General features: G+C 31.6%; 2 protein-coding genes across 3 annotated transcripts in view; one reads left to right on the top strand and one right to left on the bottom strand.

The window, feature by feature from the left end:
* Positions 1 to 4,068: 4,068 nt before the first annotated feature.
* Positions 4,069 to 8,256, bottom strand: LOC134687648 (uncharacterized). Of its 2 annotated transcripts, none has more exons than XM_063548101.1 (2): positions 8,133 to 8,256; positions 4,069 to 6,143 (listed from the first exon to the last, which is right to left on the bottom strand). In XM_063548101.1, the coding sequence occupies exon 2, from the start codon at positions 6,114 to 6,116 to the stop codon at positions 4,581 to 4,583; it is 1,536 nt and encodes a 511-aa protein (XP_063404171.1). In that variant the 5' UTR covers positions 6,117 to 6,143; positions 8,133 to 8,256; the 3' UTR covers positions 4,069 to 4,580. The 2 variants fall into 2 exon arrangements, with proteins under 2 accessions (XP_063404171.1, XP_063404173.1); XM_063548103.1 differs by lacking the exon at positions 8,133 to 8,256 and adding an exon at positions 8,039 to 8,077.
* A 17-nt stretch (positions 8,257 to 8,273) lies between these two features.
* LOC134687647 (uncharacterized) overlaps positions 8,274 to 27,376 on the top strand; it is a 108,211-nt gene continuing 89,108 nt past the window's right edge. The window contains exons 1-17 of the mRNA XM_063548100.1: positions 8,274 to 8,965; positions 9,972 to 10,123; positions 14,220 to 14,393; positions 14,845 to 15,226; positions 15,749 to 15,951; positions 16,344 to 16,541; positions 18,704 to 18,825; positions 19,323 to 19,544; positions 20,789 to 20,922; positions 21,145 to 21,237; positions 22,086 to 22,222; positions 23,038 to 23,158; positions 23,625 to 23,929; positions 24,367 to 24,626; positions 24,810 to 24,964; positions 25,310 to 25,435; positions 27,259 to 27,373. Of these exons, the coding sequence (XP_063404170.1) occupies positions 8,441 to 8,965; positions 9,972 to 10,123; positions 14,220 to 14,393; positions 14,845 to 15,226; positions 15,749 to 15,951; positions 16,344 to 16,541; positions 18,704 to 18,825; positions 19,323 to 19,544; positions 20,789 to 20,922; positions 21,145 to 21,237; positions 22,086 to 22,222; positions 23,038 to 23,158; positions 23,625 to 23,929; positions 24,367 to 24,626; positions 24,810 to 24,964; positions 25,310 to 25,435; positions 27,259 to 27,373 (3,424 nt within the window). The 5' untranslated portion in view covers positions 8,274 to 8,440. The remainder of the gene's footprint in view (positions 8,966 to 9,971; positions 10,124 to 14,219; positions 14,394 to 14,844; positions 15,227 to 15,748; positions 15,952 to 16,343; positions 16,542 to 18,703; positions 18,826 to 19,322; positions 19,545 to 20,788; positions 20,923 to 21,144; positions 21,238 to 22,085; positions 22,223 to 23,037; positions 23,159 to 23,624; positions 23,930 to 24,366; positions 24,627 to 24,809; positions 24,965 to 25,309; positions 25,436 to 27,258; positions 27,374 to 27,376) is intronic.

Here is a 27,376-nt window from a genome sequence, read left to right as displayed (position 1 = left end):
GTCATATACAGAAGGGTAATTTTCTAATGTTTCAACTAAGTCGTGGAACGGAATTTCCGAAAATTTGATAGTCCATAAAAGTGAATCTACGTTAAGTTTTTCGATTTGATCACCACTTTTGTTTGAGATGTATTCTAGTACAACCTTCAGCAACTCCAGTTCTATGTTTTCGGCGGGAATATCAAATATCAAAACCGAGAAGTTGGTGTTTGACAGCAATGTTTCCAAATGATCTACTGAAAGCGAATTCAAAAGTCCTTTCTTTTTAACATCTTCAAAATTCTTCGTAATAAATGAGCATACTGCTTTCTGTTGTTGCAGTAAACTCAATGTGCATGCAAAGGTTGACATTTTGACAAGGTTGTCAAAATCAACATGCACATGCCTTTTCATGAAATTAACTGCTACCTTTTTCAGACCATCTGCTTTCAGAAGAACGGCAGCTTCATATAATTCCATTACATTGTGCACTGTTATCTTTATTTCCCCACTGTACGCAAATTGTACGATAGTTTCTAGTATTTCAGGAGAAATATCACTTATTATAAAAAGTTCCTGTAATGAATTACCTTGAAACAGTGTCTCAAAAAAATCTGAAAAAGATGTCAGAATAAGTTTATGTGCGGTGACTTTTACAACGCCAGACTGCAAAGTAACATCACAATACTTTCTGGCTTCACGGGCTTCGTATATTTTAAGACAGATCTGTCTTTGGTAATGCTTTTCTCTGAATGTACAGTAAGACATCCCAGTTCTCAGCACTCAGCACTCAGCCTGAAAAATAAAAGAAATATATATAACTTAGTAATTGGTTTGTCAACGATTGCATTGACTGTTAAAATTATGAACTTACTAAGGGACAGTCCGACTTCAATTAATCCTATTTAGATTAAAATCATAAAAGAAATGTGTATTTCATCAAGCCTCGTCTTGTCTGTAATGTGTCCCATTTTAGGTCTTCTAACATTGTAGTGACACACCATGATGTGCGTGATGTGTAGTCATTATAGACAACTCTAGCAGCTCTCCTCTGTATGAGTTCTAGTGTGTTGATACTTGCTTGGTTAGTTGGGTCCCATATAGTAGAAGCATACTATATGACATGTCGCACGAGAGTAGTATAGCCAGAAGCCTCTACTTTCCTTGAACATTCATTTAGGTTTCGTTTAACAAACCAAAGTGTTCGGTTACCCTTTGCTATAACACTCTGGATATGTTTGTTCCATGATAGATTGGTGTATATTTAAACTCCTAAGTACTTGGCACTATCTACTGGTTTGAGTATGAGTCCATACACATTTGGAGATATTTACTCCAAGTGCAGATGCTACTGGAATATTGCTTCATAGAAAAGGAAGGTTAACAATTGGGTAGATGATATTATCTCTTTTGTTTTAAAGTTGTTTTTTCTCTGCCAACCCTCATTGTATATTTCTAGATGTAAGTCAATATACGATATTAATTGTCAACTTTCCATTTATGTGCATCAGCAGTTGCAGTGTCTGCATATGCAATACGTCATTTTATAGGCATTGTTAATCCTATTATAACTTTCATAATGAATGGTTCATTTATACTATAGGTTCCCAATGGTACAGATATATCCCTTTGAAACGTTTTACGGGCGCAATTATGATTTGATTGGCCATCAGTTTAGAATATTTCACTGTGTCTAAACCACACCGGCAGAATTTGATCGGACTCGATGGTATCTAACATCCGTTACAATGACGGAACATCAATAGACAGAAGAAAGATAGGTTTCTCCTTATTTTCTTATTTTCCTAATGATATCGAAGAATATGTATACATATACAACTATTTTCTATTGTGAGATGCAATATTTTCTACAACCGTTCTATATTAACGGAGAAATAAGTCAAAATGCATGTCAAAATGACGAATTGAGTGAACCTTGCCTCGAAATTGTTTAATTGCTCGTTAAATTGTTCACATTGTACGGAAAGAAAGGTACGGGAAGATAGATATTGACACGGAGATTGCAAATTTAGTTATTATGAGCATCTCAATAATTGTAACTCTGTGTATGGAACGAAAGAAATGGATCATGTCAAAATGGAACTGGCCGGTTTCGTCAATGTATACAACCCGGTTTCGTCATAGATTTCAAAATGCATAACCCGGTTTGGTCAAAGAAAAAAAATCATAATCGCATTACATTATAATTGATTATTTAACTTCAGCGTTCAAAAGGAGTTTTGTGGGTCGTTCGAAAACAAGTTCGTTCACCGGACAGCGGCTTATTATTTATATGAGTCTCAGATTCAAATAAATAATAAGCAAATTCCTACTCTTATAGAACACAAATATTTTAATTTTACTTTGCATCCCGAACTTTTTTAATAGCATATTGAGATTAAAGCTCTCTAAATATGCGTTTTCTATATGAGTTATGGGGAAATATGTTGAACATGTTTAAACTTGAAATTAAAGTTTACGGTCTTACAAATCGAAACACACAATTGATATGTGATTTTCTCGCACAAAAGAATAGACACCTTTATAAGTAATCTAATCATTCCATGTATGTAATCTTTCTACCATCGTTAAAAATAAATCTTCTTAAGGATAAACGTTGATAATAAGACAAATGTATATGCATGCATAATCGACATAGAAAATGAATGTAGGATTACAACTACCATGCATTAAAATAAAATTTATTTATCACTAATTGTAACTATACTGCTATGTACAAATTAGTATAATAGTCTCAGGTCATCGATGAAATTCCATAATAATTATTTTGTTAACATTATTAAAAAAAACGAGTCTGTACTGTAGCCATTGTGTTATGATGATCGTACACTGACGTTGGTCAATATATTTTGACAATATATACGGACAGACGGATTCAGTTGATTTCAAAGTGGGCGTATTTCGAACAACTTTTACATACCGTCGAGCGTAGCGAGTTGAACAATATTTTGATTATTTTTTGCTTTACAAAATCGTTAAATACGGGAATCAATATAGTTTTGGCAACCAAAGGTGGGGTCGGGGCGTGCAACCTATACGTCATCTAGATTCGCCACTTATCTTATAAAGTGTATACCGAATTAAAATATTGTAAGAAATGAGAAAACAGAAACACCCGGGAAATCGGATTATGTGAGTTGGATTATGTTTATTACAATAAATGCCGAATATCAAGGTTTTTTTTATCGATTTATATACATTTTTCTCAAATATATATAAAAGTTTTATGAGAAAATGATAAGGCAGACAAATATACAAATAAATCGACTTTGCCGATATCCTAATAAAACTAATTGACCTTTAATTACGATTTTTTTTCATTTCTTTACGTTTTATAGGCATTGTTAATCCTATTATAACTTTCATAATGGATGGTTCATTTATACTATAGGTTCCCAATGGTACAGATGTATCCCTTCGAAACGTTTTACGGGCGCAATCATGATTTGGTTGGCCATCAGTTTAGAATATTTGTGTCCCAGATGACCACGAAAACGTTTCATTTGTCATGTGTACTCGTCATTTTTAACTCGATCGTTACATTATTGAATGTAACTTGTCATCAAACACTTATCACGAGCACCGCCACGGGTGCCACTTGTGGAGCAAAAACTGCTGACCATTCAGAAACACCTAACTCACCCAAATTAAGAGGGTTTAGAAAGCTTAGAAACCCAAATCGTCATGTGGGTATTTTTGTTATCAATGAGTTTTGTAAACATACAAGTACACAAAAAAAATAAGATTTTTAACATAGCTAGCAAAAAAGACAAAGAAGGCCCAGTGTTTCCTTTTATAATCGTGATGAAGATACCAAGAGACAGAGAGACAATAAAACACAAGTCGTAGAAAAACAGACAACAACACCACCACAAATAAGACAAAACAACAGTCCACATAACATGCTTCTTTTGTCATTGATTCTCTATTCTGTAAATCTTCATCCAAACCCCTACACATGGATTTCAACAATCTAATTAAAATATAAAAATATTTTAAATAAATTGGGATTTCAATAAATACTAAAAAGTGTAGTCAATTTTTTTTTAATGAATATTTAAAAATATATTGATGATGTCATTACTTTTATTGTTAACACATTAACGAATTTTATGCAAGATTGATTGTATGCTTGTTGGTTGCCTAAAGTTCAGTGGCAAATATTTCATGCACGTTCAGAACGAATATTTGTACGAGAGGTACTGAAAATAAAATTCACCAACGAGCATCGTCGGCAGTTATTACTTCAGTTTATAAAAAGTTCAGGATAAGAAGAAATGCACAACTTGCCAAATATTCCTCCACAGCTTCGGTCCGAGATATATATATAAAAATATATATATATAAATATGAATCCATTCTGGACATACATCTGTATTCAGCTTTGTACACGGATTTATCCTCGGATTTCGATGATCCATTTTATGTTTTTATGAGTTTTCGTATTGACATTGTCTACATGTATATTGAAGAACGTTTAAGAAACCCAGATTGGACAAATTAATTTGTATGTGCCTTTTTAGTAATATCGCATTATGTTTTAAATTATAAGTTTAAGTTGGATTGGGGCTAACAGAGTGTTAATCACTTTCTTGGTAGTACCCTGGAGAATCATAAAACTCTTCTTCCAGATTTATATATTTGTCTATACTATCATGGTCACTGTAGCTATGATCTTCATAACTATCATTACTCCAACTGTCATGCTCATCTCTGCAATGTGATTCTTCTGGTGATGGTGACCGACTTCGCAAGTTAACTCCTACCCAGAGACAATTAGGGTAATACGTTTTTGTCAATACAGTTCCACAGAAAGAGTAAAAATATCCGCGCTCACTTCCCGGTTTATTGGTTTTTATCCCAGCAGTATCTTTGGGAAAATCCGAGCCATACGGGCCGAATACATTGCCATAGTTAGAAGTAAACCTCAGACCCATTTCTGTGGTATTGTAAAAGTTCTCAACTTTAACAATAACTTCATTCTGTTGTAATGCAAATCTCTCCTCTGATAGTTCTATACCAGAACATTTCTTGTTGCATATCTTTTCCTTGCTGTCTTCGTGTATGACGCTCAGTTCTTTACCACTTCTGCAAGTAACTACAATTCTATTGATCCTTGTTCTAGCTTTCTTTTTCTCCAATGTACTGCAAAGACATTTTGAGACAAACATTCTGATTTCTGAAGCACGGTCATCCACAAATTCAACATCCCTTGTCCAATTATGTCCATGATAATCATAATGGTATTCCATATTTCTACAGTACCCTGAAAATTTCCTGACCTCAGACCACTTCTTTGGCAATAGTTGATCTATCGATTGGTTTCTAGGGTATTGTATATAAAGTAGAATATTTCTTATAGCATCACTGTCATATACAGAAGGGTAATTTTCTAATGTTTCAACTAAGTCGTGGAACGGAATTTCCGAAAATTTGATAGTCCATAAAAGTGAATCTACGTTAAGTTTTTCGATTTGATCACCACCTTTGTTTGAGATGTATTCTAGTACAACCTTCAGCAACTCCAGTTCTATGTTTTCGGCGGGAATATCAAATATCAAAACCGAGAAGTTTGTGTTTGACAGCAATGTTTCCAAATGATCTACTGAAAGCGAATTCAAAAGTCCTTTCTTTTTAACATCTTCAAAATTCTTCGTAATAAATGAGCATACTGCTTTCTGTTGTTGCAGTAAACTCAATGTGCATGCAAAGGTTGACATTTTGACAAGGTTGTCAAAATCAACATGCACATGCCTTTTCATGAAATTAACTGCTACCTTTTTCAGACCATCTGCTTTCAGAAGAACGGCAGCTTCATATAATTCCATTACATTGTGCACTGTTATCTTTATTTCCCCACTGTACGCAAATTGTACGATAGTTTCTAGTATTTCAGGAGAAATATCACTTATTATAAAAAGTTCCTGTAATGAATTACCTTGAAACAGTGTCTCAAAAAAATCTGAAAAAGATGTCAGAATAAGTTTATGTGCGGTGACTTTTACAACGCCAGACTGCAAAGTAACATCACAATACTTTCTGGCTTCACGGGCTTTATATATTTTAAGACAGATCTGTCTCTGGTAATGCTTTTCTCTGAATGTACAGTAAGACATCCCAGTTCTCGGAACTCAGCACTCAGCCTGAAATAAAAGAAATATATATAATTTAGTACGTAACTGGTTTGTCAAAGATTGCATTCACTGTTAAAAGTATGAAACTTACTAGAGGACAGTCCGACTTCAATTCATACTAATTAGAAAAAAATCATTAAAGGAATGTGTATGTCACCAAGCCTCACTGAGAAGGTTGCAACTAAAAGTGAAATGATATATACGGATGATCACTGAATATCTTCATGGTCAATATCACATCACTACCCTCTGAATCACCATTTTCTTTTCAAATCAGAAAGAATATATATCTTCTTCTTCCATATTAGAGTTGGGCTCCTTGGATGAAACGTTTAAACTCTGCGGGACTACGCATGGTGACATTACATATCTAGCCCCCCCCCCCTAAGGCTATATACAGTATTTACTATACATCAGGTTGTTACGGTTAAAATTATGTACAATCGTTCAGTCTTGTTTTAATGTGTTGTCTGTAGCCCTGCGCGGAAATCTTCAACTGAGTCCCGCTTCAGCAACCCTATCAGATGATGTATTCCGTTCCATGATTGTTCTTGGAAATAAGGAGTTCCTGTAGACATCACTGGTGATCATGATCTGTTGGTAAAACGTGTGTCCTCCACGAGTTCTACTGTCGCCACCTTTGAGGTAAGTACTCTTGTTGATGTATATCAGCTCATTCTGGATACGATAGAGCATGCATACCCTGTTGTCATGGAGTCTTGTCTGCAATGTGTCCCATTTTATGTCTTCTAACATTGTAGTGACACACCCTGGTGTGCGTGATGTGTATAGTCATTATAGACAACTTTCAGTAACAGCTCTCTTCTGTATGAGTTCTAGTGTGTTGGTGCTTGCTTGGTTAGTTGGGTCCCATATAGTGGAACAGAGGCGGATTTAAGGGGGGGGGGGGTAGTGGGTCCGCCCCCCCTTTTTTGGGGAAAAATTGGTTGCTTATAGAGGGAATCACTGAAGCGTGACTGGAGCGGCCCCCTCTGAGGTCAGTCAGTGGGGCCCCACTTATGAAAATTTCTGGATCCGCCTCTGTAGAAGCATACTCTATGACAGATCGTACGAGAGTTGTATAGCCAGCAGCCTTATATACTTTCCTTGAACATTCTTTTTGGTTTCGTTTAACAAACCCAAGTGTTCGGTTACCCTTTGCTATACCACTCTGGATATGTTTGTTCCATGAGAGATTGTTGTATATTGAACATGTTGAAACTCCCAAGTACTTGGCACTATCTACTGTTTCGATTATGTGTCCATGTAGAGTGTATGGGTATTGTATAGGTTCTTTGTTCTTTGGTGGTATGAGGACAATATTGCACTTTGATGGATCACTTTGATGGATGGAATATCACATCATCCATGCCCCCCCCCCCCCCACACACACACACTTTTCTAACGCTTCAATGTCTTTCTACAGTTGTTCTGTATCTTTTGCGTTACTAATTTCCCTGATTTTATTGTAAATACATTACGGATAGGATTCACAGTATGGCATACATAATAATAATCATAAATCAACAAATATACAAAAAACTAATATGGAATACACAAAAATTGACAATCTTATATGCTTAACATGTTTAACTATATTTATAAATACATAAATTTGAGAGAAAAAAATAACAGGCATGCCCCGGAAAGTAAACATCAGTATGTTGATGGTTTTCTGAAACTGAATAAGAAGAAAACATAAAATATTCCCTAAAAATATCTAACCAGAGATTTTCTTATTTGCCGGCAAATATATGTACCTGTTGGTCTTTCTTTCTCGTGGTTTAAAAAAAACGAGATTCCTTCACTATTTCATCAGAATTGACGGTTTTATAAATAACTCAAAGAGATATGACAGTTATGTTAAGGTTCGGAGTTTTTTTTTTGGTATTTAAACATCTTACCTTCAGATCAAAGTGAAAGTACAACATAGAATTTCGAATTTCCGAAAGTGAAAGTAGGTTTAAAAGGTTAAGAAAAAAGCTCAAGTATTCTGACCTTTTTCTTTATAAATTCCTTCATTTCTTGAAAATCTTATGAAATTCAATAAAATAGCCTTCCAATATAATCATTACAGAGATTAAAAATATAATAATGAATATTTTAAGGGGAGACAACAACGTTTGAACAGGTGCTTCATACGGGCACTTTTGGTTACCAACAACAATGATGGCGGCCTACATATGAAAGAAGTTCAGCGTTCCATAACTTTAGAAACAAGCTACAGAAACCGTAGATGGAAAGGCCACTTTTAATTTTGAAATAGTTATATGTTGTAGATAGGTTTGGTACCATTTTGCATTAAAATGGACGAACGACATTGGTGGATCGCCGGAAAGATCCAGGAAAGTTTCAAAATAGGTGGATATGACAACCCTACTCTCCTTGAAGATTTTATGACCGAACAAAATAATCTTAACAAAATAAACAAATTTCTGAAAGCAGGGGGGCCATGTAGATTGTTTTTCTACTGTGAAAAATTGCCTGAAGGAGAATTGGCAACCAGTCATTTACATGTGACTGGCACTCTTGCGTCGCTGAAAGATGCCAACTTGGACCAGTTGAATGTGTTGTATTTCTTGAGGAACAGAGTCGACAAAGATGTTGATCCCACAAGGATGGAAAGAGATATTTTCTGCGGTGAACTGAAGCATAATACCATGGAAACACTTACATCATTATTATCAGAAGTTTACATACCATTAATTAAAGCGCAGAAAGAATGGGGAGAATGCAACAACGAAAGCCAAAATAACTTGACTCATAGTATGGATAAATTTCTTACAGCTTTAAATGAGTCAACAGCATCCATGGCTAGTTCAAAGCAATTGGTAAAAATGATTTATATTGAATTACTGTCATGATTAAAAAACTTACATCACTTAAATATTGACTTCTCAAAGTAGATATATCTTCACATCACACATACAATTGTCCTACATGTATGACAAAAAACAATGTTTTTCCTAAAATTACCTTGTATCAGGTCTGTTCACTTCTAATGCACTTTCACACCTCAAAAGTTGGTCCATTTGGTCTGTATGTAATGAAAATGTACATATAAATATATTTTACTGTGAAAAGACAATTATTCTTATTTTATCATACAAATTTTAAATCTATACTATACATGTAAATGTAGTAAAACAACCTCAATTTCTTGTGTGTCACTGTGTTCCATAAGTTAGCAGCACTATACACTGACCTAAAGATAGCAGATTTACTTTCAGAAATAGGGACCAATTATCGGAAAAATTATTAATAATAACTAAATTGAGAATAAATAAATTGAAAATGGAAATCAAATAGGGGATATGTAGTCAAAGAGACAACAACCCGATAATAGAGCAGATAATAGCCTAGTTCAGTGAATATGGACACCAAACTGAACTCCAAATCACATTTAAATGAATTAAAAAAATTGAAAAACATACCAGACTAACAAAGGCCAGAGACTCTTGACTTGGGACGTGTGTAAAATGTGGCAAACTTAAAAATAAACATACATGATTATCTTAAATTTTCCTAAGTAACTTAATACTAAGGTTTTAGGTGTTCAGACATTGATAAACAAATTTCAGATTTAACAAGTTCACATTTTGAAATGCTATAGCTACATGTAGTACAAAGCTATTTATATTGTACATGTATTATTTGAGGTTAAAAGCAAATTATTCATATTAGTAAACATTTGAACTTGGTACACATGGCAATTTATATCTCAAACTGAGTGAACGTTTGAATGAGATCTTGTTAAATAACCTACCTTTATTAGTCAATATGAAATTAACATAAACTTAAATAACAGAATTTAACCATGTCTGTTATATTTATTAGATGTTGAAGCAGCCAGAAAATGTGATTTTGAATGACTTTAAGATGCAAAGACAAGCAGCATTAGATACACAACTGATTGGTCAGTATGAAGAACTGGTAACTGATTGGATGAACACAATAGAAACTATTTTAAATGACACCTCAGATGAAAGGTATGTAGACATCATTGTAAAAATTTTGCATTTTGAATCATCACTTCATCTGGATTTGACACCAATCATGTTTTTAAGATTATTATTTGACTATTGATTTACTTATCAATGCAATAAATGCCAATAATTCTATATTTCTTGGAAAAAGGTGTCTGATAAAAATTGTTTGCATCTCACTGTTATTGTTGAACTGTAAATAAAAAAAATCATATCAGTGTTACTTTGCACGATAATCTTTCTTGTAAGGTTCAGAAGTTAATTAAACCTTTTAACTAAAAACTTATTGATTAGGAAAAACAATCTGATTTTAAATATAACTATTCATTACACTTAAAGAGAGACTATTTAACAACAGAAATGTAAATCATTCAAGTTTCGAGATTAATAATTAAGAAGACTTTTTTAAATACTTCATAATCTCTGTTTATGGGGTACTTTTACATCCATATAATGTATTTCAAAAGCTTTAATTTATTTAAAGATCAGCATCATTTTCTTATCTTCTCGCTTGAAACTGATATTAACTTTCTCTACTAGGAGAGTGGCTTTCCCTGATGAGCCAGCAAGGTGATTGTTTTTCTAACTTATAGAAGTAGATTTCATTCTAATATACCATAATTGTGCTATTTGTATAATGTGTAGATTTTACAGCAATATTTTTTCCATTACAAATCATTTATGAGGGACATACACCAAATGGTAGAATATTAGTACAAAAAATGTTCTCAGGTTTCTTAATTCATTATTAGCAAGAAACAAACAAGATTAAAAATCAGCCTTCAAGCCCTTGTTTGGGGTAAACTTTTTTTGTAAAAAATTAATTATGTGAAGTTAAAGAAGAGCATTCAATCTATCTGTATTCATATAACAGCCATTCATAAAAGTTGTATTTTTTTTTAATTCGGTCAATTGCATATTATTGTTTTTATTCAAAATATTTTTCATAGCCTGTTATCTTTTGATCTCTTTATTGCACTTACAGGTACATTTATTAATTATTTAAAAGAAAATTATTTGTAAAAATTGATATAAAATGTAGCAATATACTTTTTTGAAAATTTACCTTTTTGTCAGAAAATGAGAAAAGTATATAAGATGTGACCATTTCGATTTCTACCATAGGACATGAAATCCCATCAAAATTTAACTAAAATATAATAATTCACATGTACATTTTGCTTATCAACATATTTATTATACATATATAAGCTGTATTAATAAATATGACATTGATTGTGCTGAATATATTTTTACTGATATTATGTATTGTTTATACATGTATGAAAATGTAATGTCCTGTTACAAATAGGTAGAAGTGTTTACATTATATAAATATGTGTAAAAAACACAATCTTCACCTATGAAATGATAATTTTGTAGAATTGTCTTCTGAACTAAAACTATCGAAGACCATATACCTTAACCCCTTTAGTTTTAGATTCCTGAGACAGCACTGCCCTCCCTGTAGTATATAATGTACTTGTAATCTGTATTATTTGATATATGTCAGTACTTATATAGGAAAGAATAAAATTGAGTATGGAAATGGGGAATGTGCCAAAGAGACAACAACCTGACCATAGAGTAGACAACAGCGGAAGGTCACCAACAGGTCTTCAATGCAAGGAGAATTTCTTGGACACGGAGGCGTCCTTAATAACAAATACATACTAGTTCAGTGATAATGAACGCCATACTAAACTTCAAATTGTGCACAAGAAACTAAAAGTTAAAATGATACATGACTAACAAAGGCCAGAGGCCTGACTGGGGACAGGTGCAAAAATACGGCGGGGTTAAACATGCTTGTGAGATCTCAACCCTACCCCTATACATCTAGCCAATGCAGAAAAGTAAACGCATAACAATACGCACATTAAAATTCAGTTCAAGAGAAGTCTGAGTCTGATGTCAGAAGATGTAACCAAAGAAAATAAAGAAAAGTATTCTGATGAATTATTTCAAACATTTAAGGTGGTACCCAACACTTTTACTCAAATTTATTTGGCTCGTTTAATTTTCATAAAATTTTGCCAAAGTATTTACTTTTACCCTATAACAAAAATATAAAAATTTCAAAAATTTTGAACCAACCGTTTTGTCAGAAAAATTACACTGGTTATATAGCAATTTGACAAACACCAATTTTGATCATTGAGAAGCTTTATATTCCCTTAACAACACAACGTTATTAAAACGTTTAGCTGATTTTACAGAGTTATCTCCCTGTAGTGTTAGGTACCACCTTAAATGAGATTTTGACTTTGATCATTGATTGATGTAGATTTGATCCTTTCTCTTTACACTGATAATAGTAAAACAAATACAAGAAATGATGCAGACAGCTGGATCAATTTAAGGTTGGAATGTTTATGGTACTTATATGTGATGGGGCGAGTTGCTGTTTTGGTGTGACTAGAAAAGATAATATTATAATTTAATTGCTGTATATATAAAATGCCTAGTATAGATTGAAAAATAATCTTCTAAAGTTTACCATTCTGAATTAATTAAAATGACAGTTATCTTGTATATTTCTTTTGACATAATAATTAAATCTCTAAATAATGAAGATTGAAGTAGTAATTTATCTAAAAAATAGGCATTTGGAACATTTCTGCTTAAGAAAAACTGTGTAACTGAAAATTGTGAACATTTTTCATTAGATTTGAAAACTATTTTGTGTGTCTAACCATGCATATTTTTTATGATCTGACTTGAAAAGTGATTAACATAATGATTAAGGTTTTTATGCTAGGTGGAGAGCTAGGTTAACCAGTGTTGAGCAATGCTTTGTAGTAGTTTTTTTTTACTTAACATGATATGTGTTACATACATGTAGGACATACATGTACACTCTTGTTGACATTTGTGATAATTCTCATTTGGTAAGATTTTTATCCCATTTACTATTGTGTTTTTAAGTGGAGAATCATTATTTGTGGACCTAAGTTATTTTGAAGAGAGGTAAGACTAGGGTGAAGATTTGTAGAATTATTTTGATTCCCTTGTAGAATGACAATGCCCTAGCCAGATTTATACCATGTTTTAATATTGGAGAAAGGGTTGATTCAAGTGGGAGTAAAATTTTATGGAATAGAAGTTCCAACTTATCAAACTACTATTTTCATTATTGCATAAGAGTAGATCAGAGTTTATGAACACTTAAAATGTACTTTTTATATATATATATACATGTACATGTAATTCATCTTTGTTAATTTGTGCTGACATTTATATTAAGATTTCTTTCATGATAAATTTTGTATCTACAAAATCTCACTATACTTCAAGATATTTTCAAATAAAAAAATATTTCATGTTATAATAGATCTTGAACATTTTATAAATCTGGTTCTAGAATAAGATTCTGTCATTATTGAGTGGTAGTTAATTTAGACACAATGATTAGTTTTACCTCAGTTTAGCCATGCTAAAATATTGAAAGTAATTCCCCCTTCAAATTTTTTTTATTTTATTGTGAAATGTGGTGCAGTTTTAGTTCTTTTGGGTTGAATATTTAGAAGCGATGTAATTAGATTCTAGTGTTTTGGTTAAAAAATCATTTGTTTATTTTTCTTTGATTATTGATTTGACTGTATTTTATTTTTTGATATTCATCTTATATTATTTAATTTGATTCACCAAATGTTTAGTTTCTTGATTGTTTGCCTTGATTTATTTGAATTTTTGGGTAGATGGTTTGCCAGATATTCTAGATATTAATGGCATTTTGATCTGCTTCCAATGTTCTCTGAATTTTATAACAACTTAGCGTCAAAAGTTTGTTTGGGATTTTTATTTGTACCATTAATCAAAGTTTTTTAAAATCCTAATAATAAGGGGCTTCTTTAGATTGGTCCCAGTTTTCAAAACTAACTTGATGTCCAATAACCCATCATGGCAATGCCAGTAAGATAAGTAATCCATTGTCATATAATGTTGACATTGAAATTATATATTGACCTTGATGACTTAATAGAGCATGTGCTGCAATTGTTTGCCACAAATGCAAATCCGAAACCTTAAATAAAATCTTTTCTAGCATTTTTTCAAAACATGGAATAGAAATAATTTTCAAGAATGAATATTTTAGATTTATGGACCCAAATGCTGGACCTCTATCTGAGTTGGAAAGATGGCGTAGACGTCAGAGGTTGTTGACCAGTATTACAGAGCAGCTTAAGAGTAAGGAATGTAAAGCTGTTATTGGTGTACTTATCACTGCCAAATCTAGACTGCTCAAGAAATGGAAAGTTGTTGATGCTTCGTAAGTATTTAAAAAACTTTTTAAGTTTGATCATTCAGTGCATATATGACTTTTGTATGTTATTTTTGTTGTAGATAAACTTCAATTATTTTTACAAAATATATATTCAATCTTAAAGAATTTATTTTTGGTATCCATTAGTCACTTGAAAAATTAAGTTTAATAGTCTACAAGTATATCTTGACAACCAATGCAATTGCCAGCCAGTATTGAAGAAAAAATACAAAACAGTGATTCTTTTGAGAAAAAACAAAACCATAAATATATTTTGTAAGATATATTGGTATGTTCAGTACTAAAATTGTATCTTAAACTAACAGCTCTTAAAAGCATTGAATTAGACATTTAGTTGGAAATATTAATAAAACCTACATATTTAAAAAAAATAATATGTTCTATTGTTGTCAGAAAGGAAAAAATAAAATGTTAACATTTTTGTTGAATTTTACAGAATTACAGATGCCATGAATGATACCAAAGACAAAGTAAAGTATTTGGAATCCCTGAGACGTCATTTTGATCAGCTATACCATGATGCTACACCTGCATCCATTATAAACAATGCTATCCCAGGGATCACAAACAGTGTTCGACAGATGGATTCCATTTCCAGGTACTATGCCAGAACAGGGTTCCTTGGTATAGTATTTACAAAAATAACCAACCAGTTAGTATTAGCGTGTAAAGAATATATTAGAAATTTCACCAGTAATGTATATGATGAAGATGAACTTTGGGTCAGGATAGCAGAGGAAATCAAAAACAGAGAACTTCTATCAACTGTTGACCCACAACAAAGATTACTGAGGAGTCAAGTGGAATCAAAACTAAAGGTACAGTTTTACTATGCTAAGAAATATAATGTCAGTTGTCCAATTACATTTTGTAAGTGGGGAAAAGTACTTTACATTTTACAATATGTTCTTTGTATTTGGTTTAAATCTTAAGTGTAAGAATGCTATTTGTAGATTTCCTATAAAGTACAGTTGTGGACAAATCATTGATTGAGCAGTTTCTGCGAGGCCTATTGTAAAAAAAAGTAGAAGAAGAATGCAAAAGTTAAGAAATGTATCTTAAAAATCATTATAAATTAGAAGATGTGGTATGAGTTCCAATGAGGAAACTCTCCATCCTAGTAACAATGCATAAAAGTTAACAATTATAGGTCGAAGTTTCCATTCCAACACAGAATCCTTGCTCACACCATACAGCATGCAATAAAGGGCATAAAATAAAAAGTTTAGAATAATTCAAGCAGGAAAACCAACACATTTTTCATATTTTAAAAATTAGACTTATAATGCAAATGAATGAATTTATTTGAAATTTTTGTATATCTTAATTTTGTTCTTTAGGGAGGTATACAGCGAAGTAAAACCAAAGAAGGAAAAGATCTAGGACTACAAGATGATAGTTTGTATGGTCGTCTGAGGGCATGTCTGTCATTACAAGGCTTTTATAGAGACACACTTCGCTCACTAAAAGATGCTCTAGGACAATCACAGAACCTGTCACACTTTCCATCCATCAGTAGTATGGGAGGTCTGGGGTCTGTTAAGTAAGTTATTATTCATATATAAGAACATGGGTATGGGTGTCAATGAAAAAACTCTCCATTTCAAACCATTATAGGTTATAAAAGTACAGTCTTTAACATATTCATATTTGATCATTCATGTATTTAATCTAAGCATTTGATTGAGGTTTGAGGTACATGTTTCAATTTTAATAGAACATAACAAAACAATCACAATTTCTTGGTATCAGCCTCACTTACAAGATGAAGTATTGAGCTGCAGTAATTTTTTTTTACTCCATTTGATTGTTTTTCAAGTCAATGACATGTGGATAAGCATTTTAAAAACAAAACATGCTTACTTTTTCAGGATTAAGAAAAATTATACGTTTATGGAACTTTATTTTATGCTATTCATTATGAATTTATTTCAGATCAAAACCAGGTACAAGTGATAAATCTCGTGGAAGTAGTTTAATGGTATCACCAAAGAAAGGAATATCTTCTCTAGATACCCAAGGTCATGGTGTGTCTATAGCTGATGATGATGCTGTAATGTCACATATGGATTCATTCTGTACACGCATAAAACAGCTGATTGATGTTATCAATACCCTGTCTCAGTACAATAAGTAAGTTATACAGGAAATCATTTGCATACATAAAATAGCTGATATATGTCACCATTTCCCTGTCTCAGTACAATTATGTAAGTTATTGGATGATTTACATACACAAAACACCGTGCAGAAACAAGGAGGGATGAAAATGTATAACATTTAAATATATATAAATAAGAAATATTTAAACAAATGTAATTCATGGTAAGAAAAAAAGTAATCCCCTTCCTCTGAAAACACTGCAGGGGTCGAAATAAGAAAAGACCATTGACTAGATTAACTTGCCCTTGTTTCTGTTAATTTACCCTACTTATGGGGACGGCAAAGCCGCCCACAACGAAGAGCTTACGGCGGGGGGTATGGAGTAAATGGTGCCAAATCCTGCATTCTAGACCTCTCCTGGCAGATGATTTCAAGTTTCCATACACCCTTTTTTAAACAAAAACTTTTACTTTTACAAAAAAAGTGACAAAAAAAAATTTCAGATGTACATGTAGAAACTGACCCAATTGTCAAATTTCCTGTAAAAAATATGCTTCATCCATTGCAGAAATGTTAAAAATGTCAAAAGTGAAATCTTATCTCAAATTTTCATACTAAAACAACATATGTGGAAGAAAATTGCATATAAGTTTTTTTAAAGGGGGACATAATTTACTAAAAAATGTTCCATTTTACCCAGGGTTTCACACTAAGGTCATTGTTTTCTTTCTACTTTCATTTTTAAATCAACCCAAAAGTTGTTTGCAAAACGCGTTCTGATTGGATCGTTGTATCGACTTCCTTTCACAATTAGTAGCGGAAATCCCCGAGCAGGTGCGACTGAACATTCTAAAATGCTGGCTTACGCATAGGAATTGACCAATAGAATTATTTGGGATAAACTACGATGTTTACGATTTTCCTGGCATGTGCATATGAAATAAATAAAGACGACGAAAATAGTAATACAATAATACACACTGTACATCGTAGAAAATTACGTCTGACATAGTTATACAAATACAAATACAAATACCCTTTTATTGGCACAAATTCATTAACAATAAATGGTTGAGACCTATTGCATATTATAGGATTAAACACATTTTTTCTAGAGGTTATTGATGTGTAAACCGGGGCGGTTAACTCACAAACTGAATAAAAGTCCGAAGGACTTTTATGTCAAGTTTGTGAGTTAGAGACCCGGTTTACACTTCAATAACCTCTAGAAAAAATGTGTTTAATCCTTATAATTCTTCAGCAAAACAAACGCGATTATTAATTTACAGTATTATTTTGATGGCTACTATATGGACCATCAGAAGTACAATGGCATGTCCTAACTAAGGAGTACGCCGCCATCTTGACTTTCTTCAAAACTTAAATGTTCGATAAATGCAACAGAATCTAAAATGATCTAGCACCTACCTCAAAAACTTCATTTTAATTAGATACTATCTGAATTTGAAGCGCACAAGTAACGAAATAATCTTCCATCTGAAAGTTTTCAATTGTATGACGTCGTGTTTTGCCATGACGTAAATTAGCCAAATCATTCGTGAAATTTCCCAGAATTTTATTTAAATTTTATTTTTATACATTTTCGAAGCTTTAGTGCATTTAATTTTTTTTTTTTTTGGGGTTATATATATATGCATTAGAATAGAAACAACTGTTATGCAATTGTTTTAAAATCTCAACTTGCTGAAAATCCCAGTATCCCTACAAGAATGTGTATCGCGCATGAATAGATTACAAAAGTAGTTTCGGAAGTATGGTTTATCGAGGTGTAAACCAAGAGAAAAATTCTACTTGACCAATCCAATTCAAGTATTTATAGATATGCAAATGATATAAGAATTATATAATTATATTAATTGACATGATAGAATGAAACACAAACACAATATTTCAACTTGCCCGGCGGACAACTATGTGATGGGTTTCACTTGCCCGCTGCAGATTTTACTTGCCTCGTGCAAGCGGGATAACGCTTATTTTGAACCCTGCACTGCTATACTATATGGAAATTTGATATTTAATTATAAACTTTGATTTGTCATAGTTTATGCTTTTGTTATTCCATTCACACCTGAATACAGTTTGTATTGTTTTATTCTTTCGATTAAATTTAATAAAGCATTTTATAAGGCTTAAGTGTTTTAAATCCATATTATGTTTGTTTTTTAAAGGATGGTGACTTTGACAGCTGGTATGCCTAGACTGAGGAAAGATGATTTTGTATTTGAAGATGAAACAGAAAAAGAAGAATATAAATATAGAAAGCGACAACTAGAAGCCAGAAAAGCATTAGGTTTGAATTTTTTTCCTGCATTCGTAACTTTAAGAGATGATCTCAGATGATCAATTTTACTTTCTTTGACAGTTAAATAATGCTCCTTTTGATCATATAACTCTTCACATACTTTTAAATTTAAACATTCTTGGTCTTCAAATTTTGGGGTATGAAAATCTTGATGAACCTGAATCCAGAATAAAGATGGATGAACTTTTTTTTTTTTTCAAGTTTTGTTATGTTTCTGTTGCTTTTATCAGCTTTAAATGACAGCATTGTGTCAATAGTACAATATATTTTATTTACGAAAAATAGAATCCTCAACATTTATTTGTATTTATTTAAACCATTTCATTAGTGCATTTTTCTCAGCTTCCATATTTTGTAGCAAGGAGTGAATATCAGGATTACAGAAAAAAAACCAATGTATTATGCATATTTACACAGGGAACCAAATGAAAAGCACCACACAGCATAATAATTCTATAAACAATTTATTTACTGCCTATTTTCAGAGAGAGAAGCTGCAGAACAGGAAGAAGCAATGAATGCTGAGAACTCCCTTGAGAGGAGTCTAGGGACCATAGCTGAGGATGAAGATACTCCCAATTCTGAAGGAGGATCAAAAACAGATCTCAGGAAGGATGAAGGAGTAGTAGCTAAAAATGATGAAGTGTTTGATTCTAAAGATAAAGAGAACAATCAAGGACTTAATGAAGAACAGTTGGCTGTATTGAGTATGTGTCTTTATTGCTTCTTAGGGAATATTCCAATTATTCTCATGTGTACAGTAAACAATTAATGTCCGCTATTCCGTTTACTTTTTCTTCTGTTGTCCTGTGCATACAGCCTTTTTTTAAATTTTCTTTCAAACTTCTAAACTGATAAAAATTAGATATGACTTGTATTATTTGTTGGTGATTTCTGCTCTGCCTATTTCTTTAATACTGTTATCCTTCTATCAGTGTTAAGGGCGTACGATACAGTTACAGGGGAGGTAATGACGTTGCTAACGTAAAATGTCATTTTTGTGACGTCAAACTGTGACATATCGAAAAAAGATGCATTTTTCGACTGATTTTTATCATTCAAACTGATTTAATTTGAAAACGAGTTCATGGACCCCAATTTTTCAAAATAGCAATTTGTTTCATTTTGCAGGGAGATTATGTGACCCAAATTTTATAAAACTGTAAATAGAGGATTTTTTTTAATTTTGATAAACATGCAGCAAAAAATGACGTATTTTCCTAAATTCATGAACATTTGATAAATACAAGTTATTTCTGAATAAAAAATGCATGATTTTTTAGGATACTTAAAACATATAGAAATTACCGATTATTTAACAAAAAACAATTTGTGTTTATCTTTTATAACAAAAAAGTTATGAATTTCTTTGAAAAAGAAATTACTGCCACAAATCTGAATTTTGAGCAAATATACAAAATTTCGACCTCATTTTACTCAAAAAGTAGCACACAAAGGTATATTTTTTATTACATATTTGATTTAATCAGGTAAAAAATAGCCTATATGCAAATTTTCACGAACTTGTAAATACAGGATCAAAACTGTATCATATGCCCTTAAGATACCAATATTGTTTATTGTTCTCTACTGTAACATGAAACATGAACACATGTAAGAATACTGGTCTTACAGTGGTAACCATTTACCAAAAAGGTCAATAAGCCAATTCTAACAAAAAAGATTATAGTTTTTAGAAGGTTACAAATTTTAAAAGAGAGCTGAAGATACCAAAGGTATATTCAAGTTCATAAGCTGATGACAAACAGAATGAAAACCCTTAAAAAACTAAATCTGAGCAGCACTAGTTCTACCAAAAATAAAAGGATCTCATGTGCTACGATAGAGTAAGAAGATCGTGCTCAACTCCCATTGTATATAATTGTTTTGACTTAAATGAACTACATTTTTAATTCTTTTTAAAAACTCATTATTATTTCTTTTTCTCTAGGGAAATATTACCCAGAGGATGAGGAGGATGATGGACCTGGTGTGTCAGCTGTTATTTTGGATCATCTCGATCAGATGACGAGGGCTATGTCTGATAATGTTACCACCAAAACAATGTTAGATGTAGAATCAAAGGTAAGAACATACATTTTAACAACAAGGAACATGGCTTCCTTAGATTTTTACCAAAAAGTTATGATTTTAACGTGGCTGCATTTGAGATATCTATAGTAAGTTTTAAAGACATTTTGGATAAATTTTTGAAGGTTGAAGGTAAAATACAAGAACAAAGAAGAAAACTGTTTATTATTATTATTTTAAAGTAACAACATTCATTTGATGGGTGATTTTTGACAGCATTTCTATGGGGACAGTATAACTAAGTTCTTTAAGAAAAGACGGCAGACTAATTTTAATGGTGATGACCAAGAAGAAATAGAGGAACATTCGGTATCAGTTGATTAAATGTTTTTATGTGGAATTCAGAGTAATATTTTACAGAATTTTATGGAGTTTCTTTTAATAGAAATCAAGGATCACATAAGGAACAAATCTAAAATTGTGTATGTTAGCTTACTGTCTTAAAACAGAAAAAAAAATCAAAACACACAATTTATATTACCGTTTTTGTTGTTGTTTTTTTTTGCATTTAGTATTTCAAATTTTTTAAGGATAGATATTTTACCTGATCAACACAATTTAACAACTGAATGCAACTATTGGGTTCAGCAAAAAGATATAACTTAAGGCTGGTCCTGCAAAGATGTTACTGTGAATTCAAAAGTTTATGCATTCTTTATATTTGTTGATGTCAGTTGACTATTGATTTAAACTTTTTTATTGTTTCATGTTCTTTTTTCTCTTGAATTCTTGTTGAATGATATTTTGTTTTCTTGGTATATATGTTTGAACTGTTAATCTTTTTTACTTCATATAAAAAAAACATAACTTTACATATTTTTTTGAAAATTTGTTAATCCTTATAATGATTGCATTTTTGGTAACTGTGTACAATAGAATCAGTTTTTGATTCAATTGCACTCATTTAAAAATAATAAATCTTTTGTTTAAATGCATAAAATTAACTTCTATTAACCGTAATGTAATGCTATACATTCTTCAAGATAAAACAATGGCAAATACATATTTTCTCAATAACATGCTGTCAGTAATTAGTTAGCAGCATATTTAACAATTACAATTAAAAAAATTGATATTAAAAAACTAGGACATAATTTAAATGTTTTGATTTTGACCTGTTTTATGAAGAATTAATATGATATATATTCATTTTACAGGATAGAGATAGATTTGATATGTACTACAATAACTTTGCTGAGATTGTTCAGGAACAAGAAAAATTACTCTCTGCCTATCTTAATGTTATCTTCATGAGAAAAATGAAAACACAACAAGGACTTGATATAATTACAAGGTAATGCAGAGTTAATGCAATAAGTTATAAAATCATGAGTGTATTTTTTATGCCCCACCTACGATAGTAGCGGGGCATTATGTTTTCTGGTCTGTGTGTCCGTTCGTCCGTCTATCTGTCTGTCTGTTCGTTTGTTTTTCCGTCTGTCCCTCTTCAGGTTAAAGATTTTGGTCAAGTTGAAGTCCAATCAACTTGAAACTTAGTACACATGTTTCTTATGATATGATCTTTCTAATTTTAAAGCCAAATTAAACTCTTGACCCCAATTTCACGGTCCACTGAACATAGAAAATGAAAGTGCATGTTTCAGGTTAAAGTTTTTGGTCAAGGTAGTTTTTGATGAAGTTGAAGTCCAATCAACTTGCAACTTAGTACACATGTTCCTTATGATATTATCTTTCTTATTTTAATTCCTAATTATATTTTTTATCCAATTTCATGGTCCATTGAACATGGAAAATGATAGTGCGAGTGGGGCATCCATGTACTTTGGACACATTCTTGTTTTTAAATACAAATGTTTAGTGAAAGAATAAAATATGCTTTGTAAGAAGTGGTTTACAAGAAGAAAAGTCGGATGAAACGTTTGACCCAGAAACACATTATTAACTGAAAAATATAATATTTATAGCAATATTTATATTCATCATCCTTTTTAAAAGGCAATAAAAAATGTTGAAATTGACCATTTTGATACTTACAATTGTATAAGCAATCACCTTATGAAATCTGCAAAACAAGCAATTGTTTCATATGACAACTTATTTCAATGTTTATTTTTGTAAGCTCAATAACACAGTTTTTTACTTTTTTAGATTTGGACCAGTACAAGGTAGGCCAGGGATAAGAACCACTATAGCAGAGAAGTTTGTAGAGATATTCAATTGGTATGAAACTGATCTGGAGGAAGTACAGAGAATTTATGAAACACACAAGGTATAAATTTTTTTAGTTATGAAAAATGGTAATATAAAGGATCAGTTGATAAATATATCCTGCTTTTATTATTATTACGATTTTACAATACTAAGATCATTTTCATTTGACATTATAACTAAAGTTACATTGAAATGAAAGAAAAATCATTTTTATGTTTTTATTATACTTTCTATGAGAAATGCAGCACTTGTAATATATTATTGTACATGGATGAGCTAACCTATAACTGATGAGATATAGGCTACAATTATGAAGATAGCGAAAGAAAGAAATTTATCATCAAGTTCTGAACCATACTTAGTTAATAAGAATGATTTAGAACCTGTGTTACATGAATTGTTTGAATCTCACTACAATTTATTCATTCTGAAGAAAAGATGACATCACTCTTTTTATTTTGATTCTGAAATTACAAATATTTGAGATAAATAACTGAACTTGTGTCTGTTTTTAATTTCTACAGGAAAGTCCACAGATGGTGAGGAATGCACCTCCTGCAGCTGGTGCTATCCACTGGTCCCGTCAACTTCTGAAGAGGATTGAGGATCCAATGAAAGTGTTCCGTGATAACAGAGCAATCAATCAGTTAGGAGACTTCAGTAGAATAGTCAAAATATACAACAGACTTGCCACTGCTTTAGTGACATTTGAGAGTTTATGGTTTGCTCAGTGGAAGAACAGAATTGAACATGCCAAGGCCGGACTTAGAGCTACATTGTTTATAAATCATCCAAATACAGGAGAAATCCTGGTCAATACTGATGAAAGGTAGGTTAAGTACACCACAATGATGATTACAGAGGTTTTTCTTAAATAATTCACACTTCAAAAGTTACAAGTGTCTTATATGAACACAAATAAATTGCAAATATAAAATCTATATTATCTAAATTTTATTTACCATGTAGATAACAAGTTAAGGTAGCCTTGTTGAAAGGGTTTTGCTAGACCAAAAGTTTTCTAAGATTTACATATATTTCAAGAAACATTCTGAGTAACAGATACCAATCTGTTGTAACAGAAAATCACTATACAACTGCATTATGTACAGAAAATAGTTGAGACAGAATAAATCTTGGATTGTTAAGAAATTATATCTGTTATTTTGCCTTAAAACTATATGTTTAAGATGTATGAAAGGATAAGTATTGTGTACCTGATATGTTTTAAGCTATATATACATTTGAATATATAATATTTTTCAGAGTACTTGAGCTGATCCATGAGGCTAAATGGTTAACAAGACTAGGTATTCAAATTCCAGACTCTGCTACTGCCATTATGCAACAAGAGTCACGCTTCAAAAGTTATAAGAGTCATTTAGAACTAGTTTTACATGAGTATAAGGAAACATGCAAGTGTATTCCAGAATCTCTCCAGAATTTATTTACTCCTCATACTAAGTTTGTTGAGGAGCAGTTACAACCTGGACTAACAACTCTCGCATGGAATAGCATGAATATAGGTAATTTTATATTTTTTAATATGAACATAATAACAGAATTTGCTGAATTTGGTATCCTCATGCGTCCATATATTACCATTCCATATTATCTATTCTACAAATTTTTTTTCATAGAATATGTAAGCAAATGACAGAATTTTTATAATTTCAAATCAATTTATAAATTGTTTTTTTTATTTTCAGATGCCTTTTTACATCAGATCCATTCTGCTACAAACCGGTTAAAGGAGAGAAGTACCAAAGTTCAAGACATAATGGAGAATGATGTGGCTGGATCACTAGAGGCCATCAAGAATTTCTATTTGTTTGATTATGAAGAAGCTATTACCAGACCATGGGTAGGCATATCTTTTGATTATTAAGGGAAGGAGAGGGGGTTAGAAAAATAATCATGTTCTGACAATCATTTTTCACAAATACAAATCTTGAATATAATATATATAACAACAATATATATTTGAATTATGAATTTAGAATTGTTATTTTTTTGCTATTTCACAAGAACTATTATTATTATGTTTAGATAGCATGTTGTAGATTAATGGGTAAGTTTTTTCTAGTCCTGAAGCAGTAAAAAATCTTTTTCTCAATCGATCGCTGGAGATAATTTGTACATATTATGAATGTAGTTTTTATGAATGCATAACAATGTAATGATCATTGGCCGTTTTATTTGTTTATAGCCACCACATGAGTTTAGAGATGTAATGTTAGACAGAGTACAAGAGAAAGTAGGAGAACTTCAGAAGCTGGTACAGAGAGTTATGAATGGTTTACTGGCTGTGGCTAATCTACTGGCTACTAGAAAGGTACAAGTCACCACTTCTTTCTGTAGAATTTTATCTCCACAAGATTTTGTATCATATAAAACAACCAATCATATACAGTCCTTTATCCAATATTTTTGTATTATTTTAATTTTTTAAGCACATGTGTAATTTCAGTTACCAGCATTAACACAGCATTTTACATTTTACAGGAATACATATATTCTGCTTCGAAAGGCTTTTTGTCCATGAAAAATGTATCAGATAAAAGCAACCTTCAGAAACGTCATAGTGTAGCACATAAGACCTTGTCAGAAATGGTGGGATCACTTATAATGAAACATATCACATATATACACTGTTTTAGTTAAATATATCATCAATTAGTTCATATATATATATATACTTTTCTGTACCAGTAACTTCTCTTTTTTAGTTACTAACAAAAGTCTATGAATTAATACAAAGTTAATCTTATGGTTCTGATAAAACCCTGGCTACAGTCTCAATCCAAAATATGTGTGGCATCCATAAACGTATTTACACTTTTGATATTTAGATGTATCTTGCCTCAGAATGACCTTAGATTGACTCCAAATCACCTTTTAATGTTAAGTAACAATCAGTTTTAAATTATGATGTCAAAGTTTTAGGAACCTGTGTGATTTTACGTAATGGCAGGCAAATTTGCATACAAGTGTGATTATCGCTATTTTGTGCATTTTTCCTTTGATCTTTTTTTGTGATAATTTTCATATCATTCTTCTCGCTTGAGTTGTTGAGTTATCGCTAGAAACTAAGGAGCCACGTGGCCGTTGCTAATGAAATTGACATTGAAATTGACAACGTCGTCATAGGTAAAATAGCGATAAACAGATTATCATTGGTCATCTCAACACGATTGCTTTTCTCACTTTCGCTGTACCAGCTCAAGCGAGAAAATCAATCTCGTTGAGATGATCACCGATAATCTATAAATACGTCTATTAATAAGAGGAACAAATGATGGAATTATGTTGAAATTTTATTGCTCACATCACAGCTTTTATCTTCTGTAACACATTCATTTGATTTCTGTATAGCTGTTCAGTATGAAAGAAAATCATGCACATGTGAGTTTCAAAGTAGTCTGGGCTTAAAACTGAAAGTGAAATAAAAGCATATAATATACTGACACATACTTATTTTTCCCAAATTTTTAACAGACTTTACCAATTCGTTTAAATTTAGAAATATTAATCATTCTAGATAGAAATGTTATAATTTAAAATAATAAAATTGCTAAAATTATACTTATAGTGTTAACATAAGATTACTAACATCTATACAATAGTAAAACATTTAATTAAATTTTGAATTTGAGACATTTCTATGTGTCCACAGGAGTCCTAATGTGTATTGTTATATTGTAGAATAGAAAGTTTTAAGAATTAAATTTTTAAATTTTTTAACATTTATATTTTTGAACATTTTATACAGTTGCATGTAAAAAAAATAATTTTAAGTTTAGTAATTGTTAAAAATTTATTTTCTGCATTGTATAAGATATATTGAAACAACAAATTCTTCCTTCATCTTAACAGACTTTATGGGAAGGTGGTATTGGAAAAACTATATTTTATAATGCTGGTAAAAATATAAGTTGTTGTCATTAAAACAGCAATGTTTGGGGGATGACTTCACAAATAGGTATTTATTGACAAGTTTTAAGCTAGTTAAAGAATTTGGAACCTGCTCAGACAGCAGCTACGTCTAAATTGTACAAAAAATGACTTTGTGGTGTATATCGTATCATTAAATAGACAATAAGTTGTACTGTAACGAAAATGAGTTGTAAAAAACAATCTGATTTGTCTCCCTTGTAGTTGGAACATCACAACCCAAAGGCAAAGAAACTAGCATTGATGGTAGATGACACTGAAGCCATGAAAGAAAAACAGAGAGCTGCAGAGGAAGAGAAATTCATTTCCAATCTTATATGTA

This window comes from Mytilus trossulus, chromosome 10 (genome assembly GCF_036588685.1).
Source record: "Mytilus trossulus isolate FHL-02 chromosome 10, PNRI_Mtr1.1.1.hap1, whole genome shotgun sequence".
Taxonomy (NCBI): Eukaryota; Metazoa; Mollusca; class Bivalvia; order Mytilida; family Mytilidae; genus Mytilus; species Mytilus trossulus.
This window is presented reverse-complemented; position numbering and strand designations above follow the sequence as displayed.

What these genes read in the sequence shown, in the direction of transcription:
- LOC134687648 (XM_063548101.1), bottom strand. Translation starts at nt 6,116, where the DNA reads ATGTCTTACTGTACATTCAGAGAAAAGCATTACCAGAGACAGATCTGT.